Source organism: Filobasidium floriforme (assembly GCF_021052385.1).
Source record: "Filobasidium floriforme strain CBS 6241 chromosome Unknown HD553scaffold_14, whole genome shotgun sequence".
Lineage (NCBI taxonomy): Eukaryota > Fungi > Basidiomycota > Tremellomycetes > Filobasidiales > Filobasidiaceae > Filobasidium > Filobasidium floriforme.
The window spans coordinates 893,695-907,283 of NW_025763635.1; the positions used below are offsets into that span (position 1 = coordinate 893,695).

A 13,589-nucleotide genomic window follows, 5' to 3' on the forward strand; every position below is an offset into this window, starting at 1 on the left:
GGTTGATGCCGAGATCTTTCGCTCGGCCGAGCGGACCGAGCGCCCGACGATTTGTTGGATATCGATCGCATAGAGACAGATAGGGGTAAAGCGAGGGGCGAGGGCGAGGGCGAGGACGGCAAAAGACTGGGATCCTCCAACCGCAGCCGCACTCTTTCCGACGAGAGAGATGTCGATGTGCAGGTTGATATTATTATTACCAAAGTCACATCATCGGAATGCTCTCCTAACGACCGCGACCGACCTCTTTGCGAACGAGATTCGGGAAAATATAAATATAGATCAGACTTGATACTTGATACTGAATCGGACGGACAGGAAGCCGCTATCACGACCCGTCTCAGAATCAACAACTGACAAGAAACAAGAGACACGCATAGTAATCAGACGAGGTCCCTTGAATTCGAATTCGCTGATCTATCACTGGGTGGCAAGTTCGACGACCCCACATGCACGACCACCCTGAACGACGGTACGAAGGGCCGGAGGAGAAGGAAGATGAGAGCCTCTACGCCACCGAGACGAGGACGACGACGGCGACCTCTCTGGACGAAAAGACACGCCCACGCCCACGCTCGCAATCGCAATCGCAATCCCCCTTGGACCCAAAGTTGAGACCGGGTTTGAAGACCATAGACGAGTCTTCATACGGTCACAATATCAACTACAACTACAACGCCGAGGAGGATATCGCACCCCTAGACCAACCCGCCTCGATCCAAGCGATCACGGATAGAGAACCGTTCCAGGTCTTAGCGAGGCATATCTCTGGGATCAGTCAGACGGGAGCAGGGCCGGCGCTCGATCCACCGCCGGATGGAGGGTGGGAAGCGTGGGGAGTCGTCGTGGGCGCTTGGTTTGTCCTCTTTGTAGGGTTTGGGATCATCACTTCGTTCGGACAGTTTGCAGAGTATTATATCGTGAGTCTCTCCAGAGTCTTCTCCTGCTCTGTCTTTGGAAAGAGCTCGGACTCGGAAGCCGACACGTTGTTTTGGGATTCCTACTACCACCCCCTATCTTGCATCTTCCCCCATCGATACCGATACCGTACCTGCTGGACCCGACTCGCCTCAGAATAACCAACTGGCCAACCATACCCGCTCGGAGATCGCCCGTATAGGCTCCTTTTCCTGCTTCTCCGTCTTCTTCCTCTCCATCTTTTCTGGACGATGGTTCGACTCTCATGGTGCGCGAGCGATCGTCATCTCCGGTACGATCATCTCGACGGCTGCCCTCTTCTGCTTGGCCTTTTGCAAGGTGTACTATCAGTTCTTGCTGGCACACCTGCTCTTTGGGATAGGATGCGCGTTCCTCTATTCACCCTGTACGGCGGTCGTCGCGCACTGGTTCCTCAAACGTAGAGCTACGGCGGTGGGGATCATCCTCTGCGGATCAGGTCTGGGCGGGGTCATCTTCCCCATCGTCCTCTCCAGCCTGTTCCCCCGACTCGGGTTCAGGAAGACCGTACTCGTCCTAGCAGGCATGGCGGGGTTTTTGTTCTTGCCGTCCTGGTTCACCGTGAGGGCGAGACTGCCACCGAAACAGAGCATCCCGTGGTCCCATGCGGGGAGACCGTGGAAGGAGACCAAGTATTCGGTGTATGTCGCTGGGGTCGCGTTGATCTGGCTCAAGTGAGTGTCGTCGGGCGGAGTCCGTAGGGTCAGGTGTGGTCTGAAGATATAAGGAGGAGGCCATGCTGATCCACGTGAGACGGTGTGCCAGCTACTTTACGCCGTTCTTCTTTGCCAACGATTTCGCGGCGAACAACAAGGTGCCGAAACATATCGCCACCTATACCGTCACAGTGAGTCCCTTCTCCTTACTTGCGAGCGAGACCCAATCGCTCACCGGGACGAATCGACAGTTCCTTCAAGCCGGATCGTTTTTCGGTCGAGCGCTGTCGGGTCCCTGTGCCGAGCGATGGGGTGCGATAGAGACGTTTGTGGTGAGCGGGGTGTTGAGCGGGATCATCATCCTGGCGCTCTGGACGACGGCTGCAGTGGGCACGGCCGGCACGATCGTCGGAGCGTTCTTGTACGGGTTGTTTAGTGGTGAGTCTCGTCGAGGTGCCCTGTAAATCAATGGATTCTCGTGGCGGGAGATCTAGGCTGAGACGTTGAATATGGTTTCGCAGGCGCCGTGATCGCACTGGTGGCAGCGTGCTGCGCCCAACTTTCGCCCGTCAGAGAGTTCGGGCTGCGTCTTGGGATGATGTGGTCGGTCGCCGCGTTGCCATTACTGGCAGGACCCCAGGTGTCGGGAATCATCATTCAAAAGGAAGGGAAATATACAGGAGCCTCGATCTTTGGCGGGATTACCATCATCGCCGGGTCGTTGTTGACGTTTGCGCCGGTGTTCTGGCGGAGATGGAGGGCGAGAAGGGGCAAGACTCAACGGGGAATTGAGGAGGACAAGGTCGTTGCGTAGACAATGCGACGAGGGTTGACGGCAGCGATTGCCCACCAAAATAGACGAATGATGTCACGACACAACACTGTATCCATATGACCATTGATTTTCCGCACTTTTTTGCCAATTTTTCGGGCTACAACTTGTTCGTCTTCGAGCATACTCGCTTTACAACCTGGCCTTGTCGGCAAAGACCTTTTCGTCGGGCTCGATCGTCCATCCGTTCAAGCTCGCATACATCGCCTGGGCTACCTGTCGGGGCTTTTCCTGCATCACCTGTCGGTGCGACGGGTTAGGGGGTCAGCGACGTGCAGAAAATTCAGTCGTAGGGCAGCTTGCCACTAACTAGATGGCCGGCCCCTTTGACAATGACATTTTCGGCTCTCGGTGGCCTCCAGACGATGTCGTGCGTGCGTTCGGAGCCTCCAGTGCTATAAACTCGCGGCAATCAGTCCCCGTCAATCGAGGCCTTTGGTAGAAGGACCAGGTTGGCGGAGAGACCTCGGTCACTCACGAACTCGGGTTCTCGGCCATGATGAATGTGACCTTCATATCCCGACGCAACTCGCTCAATTTGTCGTACCCGACCAACATCCCTGGTCCGCCCGCAAAGACAGTCGCCTCGGCCCATCTCGGGGTCATCAACCCGACGCTGCCCTCGTCCTGGTCCTGCTGTCCGGCGTACGTGGAGAATCGGGTCAACGGACAGAGGCCGTGTTGCAGGAACGAATTGAAGACCCTCTTATCCCAAGCTCGGAAGAACGGGGAACGAAGCAGGTCTTCCTCTGCCGCACGCAAGGAGGGCCAGGTGTCTCGTCGTCCGATACACGAGCGGACGAGCGTTTCGGCCACCCCGCCCGCTTCGTGCGATTCGAGAGAGCGGGTCATCGGGTCGACGAGGATGAGCGAATGGAACAGGTCCGGGAAGGCGTGAGAGGCTTGGACGCTACGCAGATCGGTCCCAAGGTTAGCTCGTAAGCCTAAGATAGGTCAACAGACTTTTTTGGGCTTACAGCGCGTTCCCTCCGATCGAATGGCCCACTCCGATGACCCTCCTCGCATATCCCCCTTGCTCGTCGTCCACACCTTCCTGCCTGTACTCTAAGTATTCAGGGACCTCGGCTGGGTCGATCTGGTCGGCGCGGGGTGGAAGACAGTTTCGCAGCAAGACGATCATGTCCCGGGCCTAGGGGGGTGTAGCAGATGAAGTTTTTACAGGGGTCGTAGGTTAGCTTACTGAGTACTAAACTAATGACGATTCAAATGAGCCCGATAGAGATAGCAGAGACAGGCCAGAATGAAAAATTTCGTGTGCAAATGCAAGGAGATCCGTCCATCGTTTCCCCGCATGTCACGAGCGTTCAAGAAGGAGACGAAGGAGGGGGGAACGAAAGACTCACCACGTCCTGCCAATCAAAGACCAGCCCGACCCGTCCGTCGTTCAAGAGGTAAGACTCGGCGTGGTTGTAGATGTCTACGAGGAGGATCTCGTCGATCTCCACCTCGGCCTCTGCGTCCGTCTCTGCCTGTCCATTTGCGGTCGAGCTATCTCCATCTCTATCTCTATCTGTAGTTATGGTTGTAGTTATGGTTGTAGTTGTGGTTGTAGTCCCGGGTGGAGAGCTAGTTCTAGCGTCCCCAATCTCAATCTTGCTACCGATCCCAGAACCTCCCCACCCGGAAGAAGAGGAGGAGATTGCGAAGAGCTCTTGTAACGTCGGGACCCACATCTTTTTGTGAAACCCGTTCGCATGCAGGCAGACCAACGTCACTCCCTGATAAGGTGCTCTTGTGGGCTTGGTCTTGGTCTTGGTGTTTGTGCGCTTGCGGACCCATCGATCCACAGCTAGGTAATGTAGAGGTTCTCGCTCTGACTCTGCTTCTTGTCCTCGTTCAGCCCCGGCTACGGATCGCCGGCGAACGTCTTCCTCGCTGAACTTCTCGCTGTCTCTGCGGAGTTTCGTCGCACGGGAAGAAGCTTGGGAGATAGCTTTCTTTCTCCTAGCCTTCTTGCCATCCAGCTCGGTGTACTTCGGTTTGTTATTGTTATTGCCATCGCCATCGTCCGCTCCGGGGTGAGCTTTATTATCTTTATTTGTACCAGAGGACGAGCTGACGCCGACACCGACACCGGTAACGTCCCCAAAGACGTCTTCTCTGGCCTTCCCAGCGGGCCTGGTAGAGCCAGGTCGGGATCGAGGGAAAGCGCAGGGGGAAGAGTGTTTGTATAGCTCAAAGCCTTCGAGTGAGAGTGCGAGCTTCGACTCCGGAGTACCACGGTAACTGTCCTTGTCCGGATGGCGATGAGCGGAGGTGGGATGATTGCTACGCAAGGAGAGCTTGGGAGCGATGTTACGCGAAGACGAGGGAGGAAGGATGGGGAGGAGAGCTTGAGGAGGCACTGTTGGGGCGTAGGTGTACCGTTCGTTGGGGAACTTGGGAGGTGGATAGGCGTAGGTGGAGAAGGACATTCGGATTGGGAACGGCGTTGGTATCGGTGACGATGTTGCGGCTCGTGTATGGCGGAGGGCGTGCAGTCGTTGGAACAGAAGGTCCCTCCTCATATGGCAGATGTCATTCTTGCTTGAAACACCTAAACGGAGATGAGGATGCTAGCTTGATGGGTTTTGAACGTTGTTCGAGTGGATGGACGGTATCCTACATCGTCAGGTTACCACTTGGTCGCCCCCCCGGTTAATGGAATTCAACCGGCTGCCCTTTGCTCCGGTAACGGCGGGCTAATGCTAACGGCCACGAGAAACACATTAGTAATCTTATTAGAAAAATGAGAGAGCGTGTCCGTCGTTTGATTAGTAATCGGCTAACCCTTCTAATCAGTTCTCACTATCAACCCAGTGTCTTCACTCATTAGTGATTGGTTTTAACCCAGTGTCGCGCGTTACTAACTACTTGCTACTGACCGATGGATGGCTCATACATACAACCATCATGCATCCCATTCGTCTCATATCGACCATGCATAGAGCCAGGCAAGCAAACAACTCGGGAGTTCAACCTCCCCTTGCAATATCAAATGTGAAGATTAAACTAGCCCGGAGACCGACATGTCGACGTTGACACTCGCACCGTTCGAAAAGCTCCTGCCCGATACGCCTGACGGGTGGACCGAGTATCATCAGGCAGTCGATGGTTGGTGGACCTTGTCAGGGCTGCCACAGGCGACCAACCTCAGCCGGGAACAACTTTTACAACTCGAGCATATCGCACTGCATGTCCGACGTTTCCCTCTGCGGCCCGGGACGATCCCGTTGGAAGAAGAACACGCGGCCGGGGTCAACGGGGACATGGATGCGGACATGCCTTTGATGGAACGACGGATGCGGGAAGCGTGGTTACGATTGGGTTCCAGGCCCGGGGGTCAGATGCAGAGGGATCAGGCTATCAGGTGGTATCGGAATACACGGTGAGTAGGAGGGCTGTCGTCGGACGTTGGCGGGCAGAGAGACGGGCCCGCGGTCTGGGTTGCAAAGTCATTGCCTTGAGACTGACCTTGCTTGCTGTACCTCTCTCGCCTACAGAGACACCGCTCGTACAGACATGGCGTACAAGAAGCTCGTCAGGTTGACCAACGATTTCAAGGGAACAAGGGGCCAAGTGCTGGCGGCTGCGAGGTCAGCGATCGTGCGTACCCGGGTATGGTTTGGTTAGGGCGGTGGTGCTGTAGATTATCGCTCTCTCTGACATTTGTCCTTTTTTCGTTTGCAGTCGCCGTCTCATCTTCCTGGACCATCTCATCGACAGCACCTTTCCGATAGTCTCCCGCAGACTCCTCTTCATCATCGTCGTTCTGCACCTCGGTATGAAGCCGGTCCCAGCTCTCACCGTTTGCAATCGCCCTATCGATTCGAACAAGACTCCCAGACACCCCGTCCGGATCCTGTCCCGCAAACTCCTCTTCACCATCGACTTGCACCTTGGCAAGAGTCCGTTCCCAGCTCTTACCCGGAGACTCCGCTTCACTATCGACTCGCTCCCCGGCACCAAGTCGATCTACCGGTATCGCATCATTACGGAGATTCTTCTCGGCGGTATGGCTACGGCCCTGAAGTCGGTCCTGCCTCTCGTTCGTTTGGTTCGTCTCCATACCCCGCGTTCGATCAGGCATATCCAGGTCCGTCTCGGTCATCTCCACCATCCACAAGGACGGAAGCTCGGCTAGGATTTCCTACAGCTTTGGCTCATACGAGCCAGCTGCCACCCGCCAGAGCAGACGTCTCGCCAGACGGATCCCATACAGCTCGTCCGGAGGGATCGACGGTTCCTACGACTACGACCCCGCCTGGTCATCTTCGGGATAGCGACGAGAACGGCGATCTTAAAGAGAATGGCGATCTACCCCATACTACACCGCAGCCAACATCTCAGCCGATACCTCGCTCTACCTCTCAGCCTGCATCTCGGCCGGTACCTCAGCCTGCATCCGAGCCTACTTCTGAGCCCAACAACGAGAACAACGACCTGCCCCGAACTACCCCTCCGCCTGCACTCCAGCCGACACCTCAGCCGACATCTCAGCAACCTACACCTCAGCCGACACCTCAGCCACCTCTTCGAGCTTTCCGAAACGTCGCCTCTCAGACGTCCGAGCCTGAGCCGCCTCGGGTCGAAGTCGAATCTCTGCAAGATCCCGCTGCTGTGCTTCGATTGCGTCTTCCGGCTCTGGATGTTCAGGCGGAGATTGTCGAGCTGCGAAGGCGGTGCGAGGAAGCGGAAAGGCAACGAGACGATGAAAGGAAACAGAAAGATGACGAGAGGAAACGGAGAGAGGCCCTGGACACGAAGCTACAACAAGCAGAGACGGACGACAAGAACCGGAGAGAGGCTGTCAAGACGAGACTTCAAAAGGCCGAGACAAAGATACAACAAGCCGAGACGAAACGAGAGGACGAGGCCAGGAAGCGAGAGGCGGAGGGACGAAAGCGGGAGGCCGAGACCGAGAAGAGACAGGTAGCGGAACAGATGCTGCAGAAGGAACGTCTCGCTGGACTCCAGGATCTGATAGCCATGTCGGGTACAGGTGCGTCCGAGCTGAAACAAAGGCTAGCCGAATCGTTTACCGACTGCGGGCCTTGCAGCTTCAAACCTGCCCGACCTATCCACGCTTACACGGATGGAGCTCAGAAATCGACTGGCCAAGAGCGTCGGTACGTGATCCCGTTTGCGTCTCATCGCTCGTATCCGTCTAATACGGTGGTTGAACCCCCTGACAGGCGCAAAATCACGAGCAGAGGTCCTGGAATTCGTCGCATTGCTGGTCGAGAGCGTACGTCGAGGTGATTCGGGGTCGGGAATGAGATGGTCGCGTCAGATGGTGCCTCTCGTTTTGGCGGCGGTACTAAAGTTGGCTCCCGATGAGGGTCAAGGCGAATAGCATATGGGCTTGTATACGAATTATTACGGACGACACACGAAGCGTCGACGAGCATATGTCATAATCTCCTCCGGGGCGGTTTGGCGTTTCAGATCCCGAGGCCCGCGCTCAAAAGCCAAAGTCTCCAAGCAATGAAATTCGATTGGTACGAATCGTTCTTGAGATACAGTACTCATCAACGGCAACTACACAATTCTACAGGGACCACCGACTACATATCGAACCTCTCGCCATGATCCCTCCACCTGCGGCGGACCCTCATGCCCCTAAACTCGATCCCAAAAGCGAGCCCGTCACTACCTCCCACACCACCCTCAAACGCAAACGTCAGTCGACTAGTCCTCCTCCGAGTCCTCCACCGAGTCCTACGGGAACACCCACCACTTCCCAGTCTAGTCAAGGGTCTTCCCTCGACTCTGCTACCCACGAATTGATCGAAATGGCCGCCAGGATCGCTTTGAAGAAGGGTCGACAAGTGGCTCCCAGAGTGAGTCCTGTACAAGAGCCGTCTGGCATGCGTTGCATACCGTGCTGATTGCGAGTGACTTTTGCCGGGGGGAACCTTGCAGATTGCCAACCGTCTCGAACCCTCCCCAATTACCAAACCCCGTCTCGGCAAGGAGAGACTCGCACGAAAGAAACGAACCATCGAGGTCAGCAGCAGCAGCAGCAGCGGCACCGGTAACGGAAGCACTACTTCGACCGATCAAAGCAGTCAAGAGCAGCCGACTATGCGGGTTAGGTTAGAGCAGGATTCAAAGTTGTCTGGACAAAAGAGAAAGGCGGATGAGCAGCAGTCGTCGCTGCAGATCGGCAAGAAGCCCAAGTTGTAGCGGTTGTTCGTTGTAAAGCCTTGCATATGTCGTCGTCCCGCTTTTGTTCGATGAGCTTCCCCCATCACCAACCGCCATCAACCTCGAATCGCTTCGATCAACCATACATGTCAATCGTTCGAATATACAATCACCAACAGTGTCAGCACGATCATATATAGCCTGCCTTGGATAAGGGACTGACTGCCGCCACGATGGCATCTGTGGACGACGACGATCGAGTACCGGATTCTCAGGACGGGGATGGAGAGGATAGCAACAGCGACGACGGACAGCGTCCTATCCGAGGTCTTCCCCAACGACCCCCACCATCTCTAGATCACCCTGATCGCATCAAGGCATGCTGGAGCGTGGAGAGAGGCATCTGCAATACCTCGGCATGCGGTGCCGCCATCGCTGCTGTTGTTCCCGGTTTGAAAGCCCAACTCCCCGGCCAGTCCAGATGGAACATCCTCGCCGACAGCCTCCTCAATCCCCCTTTGACACCCGGGCGAGTTCTTTCCCTCTCGGGACTTCACCCTAAGGACCCTAGCCTGGCCGATCATGTTGCGGTGTACGCACATGTGGTGACAGTACAGGATAGGGATACCGGGGACATCAAGGTACTACCCTATGTCGGCAGCGCGATGGCAGGAATGTTGCGAAGGGACGGTCCGGGTCCTCTAGCCAGTCGAATGGCATACTACGACAAGGTGATTACGAGGGCTGCAGGGTGGGAAAAGGTATGCCATCACTCTGTCTCTGTCTCGATTCTCCTCTCTGACGGATCGAGTCTCTTGTCGCATTGCAGACCCGCCGAGACATGTCGGAACATGGTCTCGTCTTTCGTCTAACTGATCGAGAGTTCAAGAATCTCAGTGGCAAGGAGAAGAAGGAGGAGAAGTGGAGGCCTTACAAGGTGGTGAGTGTTGCTCGCTTGCAGTCATCGTCGCCGTCTCTGTAGCTGATCGTCCGGGTCAGATCGGCGATACTTGGTTCGTGCTATGGTCGATTCCGAGGGAAGAGATCACCCAGCTGCTGGTACCCGGGCTAGGACCTCCTCTCCTAAAGCTGTACAGGCAGTACCAAAGCCGGGATCCCAATCTGGGTGAGTTGGAGGAGCGGTCTTCGGCGGTCGACTTTGTTCACTGAGCTCGTTGTTCTTGTTGTTGCTAGGCGAGATGTACACGCTGTTGCAAGCGGCGGTGTGGGGTATAGAGGGCCACTATATCCTCGGATACGGAGATGCCTATCTCGGGGACATGCCAGCCTTGCAAGAACTACGGGACAAGGTCAGGGATCCGCCGATCTGGCTGGAGGACAAGGGTATTGATGTTTTCAGGTGAGTTGCGATCGAGACTCAATGCAAGCTGGCACTCACGCTCGCGCCTCCGATTGCCCGATTGCCGATTGCGCAGCCTGAACGCACGCTTCACCTCGTTTGAACGGAGCATCGGTGCACCTTCCCGTCCTCCCACTGCCGAGAAGAAGGATGCGTATCAGCAAACCCTCCTTTTCTACGAGGACATTATCAAAAAAAGGATCCCTCGGAGCGAAGAATCCATCAAGGCCTACAGGTGTGTTTTTGAGCCATGATTCTTTACAAAGACACGTTGCTAAAAAACGGCGCTCTATATACAGGGGTCGTCCCGGGCAGGCTTACGATGAGGTTACGTACGACAACCTCGATCAGCTTGATGGACTCCCCGACCTCGATCTCCCGGAGAACGAAAAGGTGGTCAGCCCACGAGCGAGCAGGTTGGTAGTGGATATGGAGTTTGACAGCGACGGGATGGGGCAGCTTCAAGCCGTATCGAAGCGTGACGTCGTCCTGTTTGCGTTGGGAACCGGTAAGTAAATGCGAGGTCATCTGAATGAATGCATGCGGAAAAGCTGACTTGGTACCAACGGCGCCGTCATAGGCAAGTGGTGGCCCGAGGCTATTACACAAGGGTTCGAATTCAACACGGGATACTCTCTTGCCGACCATCCCCACTACTGCAAGAGGGACCCTCAGCCTTGGGTGGGCGATATTGTCATCAAGGTACCCGCAGGTGAGCCACGTTTGCGAATGCGAAGCCGGCCAAGTTCGAGATTGGTACGGTCAGTTTAGATCAAGACGGCTTATGCACTCTCTCTCTGTCGTCCCATATCGCTACAGGCACCGACGGATGGAGCGTGGATATCGACCTCGAGCACCTCGACCGCAACGGCCTACCTCCCCCGACCGGGACAGGGATCGCCATCAACTTCTGGACCGGATCGCACACGAGACCTCGCAAAATCTTACAACTACGTCGTCAATACGGGAAGCTGTTCCAAGGAGAGCAATCGCATGATCGTGTGCTGTCTGCCTTTGCCATGGTCTTGCGAATATCGATCGCGGCCTGTAAGCTGAAAGACTACCCGCTTCCAAAGTGTCTTCTCGAACGCCCTGGATCCACTCATCTTGCTTGGAACGACGAAGACGACTACTCGGACCCAGCAGAGCAAATTCGGCTCGACTTGCAAGCAGACGGGAAGCTAGCAATCGCGGGGTTTCAACCGGGCCAGGTTGTCGCGCAACAGGCCGAGCTGATTGCGGGTATCCCGTGTCAAGTTCGACCTCTTGGCGGCCCTCTGCCCCGAGGGAGCGTCATGAGAGGTCTCGGCAGGGACGAGGAGGCGGGTCTCCCTGTTGCTCTCCTTCTGGACCGAGCCCGTTCCATTCTCGGTGCTAGCAAGCAAGTCTCGGGCATGAGAGAAGTCCTCGACGAGACTTGGACTACACACGCTGTCCTCCCACGCACTTTGACGTACCTCGGTTACGGGGTCTCGGCTCATCGATTTAGCGTACGAGGCCAGCCGACCATCGCGCTCATCAAGGGTTTCGAGGAGCTGGGAAACCAGACGGCCTTTCTCGAAAGGGTCTCGAACGTACTGGACGGTCTGCAGGATGGATATTTCGAGGTCGGCGAGAACGATCGGCACTGTTTCCTGCAGGTGAGTCGGTCGGCCGACGTCTCGGGCGAACGTTTCTGATTCAACCTTTGCAACCTCGCAGTGGCACGACAACGAGACGTGGGTACAGGTCGACGTCACCACCGAATTGGTCAAAGAGGATGGGGATGTGATCCTACCCCCCGCCTGGTCCACCCACCGCCAGGTCGAGGACGGATCCTTCTGGCCTGACCCGAGCCTGACCGTTCCCGGACTTGGTGATCGGGCCATGGAAGAGGCGCTGGTCGAAGCGATTGAACGAAGCGACCATATCGCGATCGTCGGGTTTCTCGCTGCCACCGAAGTGTGAGTCGTCTCTGTCTGGTCTGTCTCTCACCACCACCAAGACACTATGCTCACGCTCTCGCGCATATATCAGATCTCCCGTCCTGACAGAAGCCAGGCTCGCTCGTCTAGCTCTCGTCTGTCTCCAACACCTCGTCTCGGATATCAGCCTCGGGGTCTCTTCTGCGGACATCAGCCTCGGGGTCTCATCGGACGAGCCTGTCAGCATCGCCAACTGGTTGATTCAATACATCATGGAAAGCGAGTTGCATTCGGATTCGGACAACCTCCCCGACTTGTCGAATGCTAGCATACTTCGGACCTTGCATGCGGTGGGCTTGTACCTGCCCGGTGCTCTCATCGTGCCTCTCGATACCCTGGACCTCGGTCCCCTGGACTCGGCGGCGGATCTGCAGCTCTTGGTTCAGATGGCGCAAGACATGCCGTGGCCCATCGTCTCGCCCTTGCTGACCGAGGTCCCGGATCAGGTGCGACTTGGGAGGTCTTTGGCGAAAACGACATCGGCATACTGGGCGGTTTGGACCCTGACTACGGGAGGCTGGCTCGTCATGACTCCCGAGAACCTACAATTCCCGGAAGGACACGACCCAGAGACCATCCCGCTCCACACGGTACGACAGGTCGACGTTCACAACGAGGGCGACCACCTCGCCATCGATCTACATGTCGGCGGCGGCGGTGACGGCGGTGTAGAGGTCCGATTGGAGCGAGGACTGGGCAAGCAGGACGCCATCTGGAAACTGTCCCGTTGGTGCCATCGGGTCGTCGAGGGAGGAGACCTTGATCCCGGTCTTCCCAGCGACGTCGACTTTGACGAGGAGGTCTGGGCCGAGACGATGTTGACGGTGTTGGCGAGGGATGTCTGATCGCCGTTCGGCTTTCCCCAATCACGAATCGATACGACACTGGTGCGGTTCTCTACAACTCGAATCGATACGACAAACATGCAAATCTATACAACCCCAATCAATACGACACTTATGCAGATCTGTAGATAACCCTTCCCGTTCTCAAATCAATACGACACTTATGCGAACTTGTACCATCCCGCTAGAGCGACCAATACATCATACCCCAAACCGGAGAGGAGGTCGCTTGCGTTCCCCTGATACAATGGTCGATCGAGTACCTAGTTTGATTCTCGAAATTTTGTACAAGTCGAACTGCGCGTCGCCCCTGCCTTAGCGAGAGGTGCCAGCAAGACTTGGAGAAAAGATGAACGTTACCACGTCGACCTCACCAACTATCAACCTCCCTTTCAATCTCAAAGACGAGCAAGCCGGCTATGCTATTGTGACGCTGTATTAGGAACGTGCTCAAGAGTCCTCTCTCTCTGAGCTGCCTACGCGCAATACATTGTCGGTTAGCAATGTCGCCGTGACGCTGTATTAGGAAGGTGCTCTAGATTCATCTATCGAGCCACCTACGCACGACGACAGAGCTATTTCTCGATATTACTAGCTCATAGGACAAGAATCGACAGTAGATTCCACAACCCAAAAGACGGCCGATGTCGGCTGTGGAGAGCCGCAAAATATGGAGAGGATACAGCAAACGATCGAGACGTGAGCAGAATTCGTGTTCTTTCTCGCAGCGTGTACCGTCGTCTTAGGGGTTAGGGGTTAGGGGTTAGGGGTTAGGGGTTAGGGGTTAGGGGTTAGGGGTTAGGGGTTAGGGGTTAGGGGTTAGGG

General features: G+C 55.9%; 4 protein-coding genes across 4 annotated transcripts; 3 read left to right on the forward strand and 1 right to left on the reverse strand.

Annotated features, from left to right (window-relative positions):
• Positions 1–119: 119 nt before the first annotated feature.
• On the forward strand, positions 120–2,508 carry HD553DRAFT_313653 (putative transporter). The gene is made up of 5 exons (XM_046180258.1): positions 120–920; positions 1,075–1,631; positions 1,723–1,804; positions 1,865–2,051; positions 2,135–2,508. The coding sequence occupies exons 1-5, from the start codon at positions 450–452 to the stop codon at positions 2,425–2,427; spliced, it is 1,590 nt and encodes a 529-aa protein (XP_046035860.1). The 5' UTR covers positions 120–449; the 3' UTR covers positions 2,428–2,508.
• HD553DRAFT_313655 (Alpha/beta hydrolase family-domain-containing protein) lies at positions 2,509–5,046 on the reverse strand. The gene is made up of 5 exons (XM_046180259.1): positions 3,810–5,046; positions 3,423–3,595; positions 2,924–3,355; positions 2,756–2,840; positions 2,509–2,685 (listed from the first exon to the last, which is right to left on the reverse strand). The coding sequence occupies exons 1-5, from the start codon at positions 4,971–4,973 to the stop codon at positions 2,578–2,580; spliced, it is 1,962 nt and encodes a 653-aa protein (XP_046035861.1). The 5' UTR covers positions 4,974–5,046; the 3' UTR covers positions 2,509–2,577.
• A 258-nt stretch (positions 5,047–5,304) lies between these two features.
• HD553DRAFT_313662 (uncharacterized protein) lies at positions 5,305–7,877 on the forward strand. Its single transcript, XM_046180260.1, has 3 exons — positions 5,305–5,833; positions 5,949–6,063; positions 6,136–7,877. The coding sequence occupies exons 1-3, from the start codon at positions 5,475–5,477 to the stop codon at positions 7,705–7,707; spliced, it is 2,046 nt and encodes a 681-aa protein (XP_046035862.1). The 5' UTR covers positions 5,305–5,474; the 3' UTR covers positions 7,708–7,877.
• Positions 7,878–8,828: 951 nt separating this feature from the next.
• On the forward strand, positions 8,829–12,764 carry HD553DRAFT_343287 (uncharacterized protein; the record flags this gene model as incomplete). The annotated part of the gene is made up of 10 exons (XM_046182862.1): positions 8,829–9,356; positions 9,425–9,535; positions 9,595–9,721; positions 9,790–9,955; positions 10,032–10,190; positions 10,255–10,463; positions 10,536–10,667; positions 10,775–11,595; positions 11,657–11,898; positions 11,972–12,764. 10 exons carry the CDS (start codon positions 8,829–8,831, stop codon positions 12,762–12,764), a joined length of 3,288 nt encoding a protein of 1,095 aa, XP_046035863.1.
• Between the last annotated feature and the right edge of the window lie 825 nt (positions 12,765–13,589).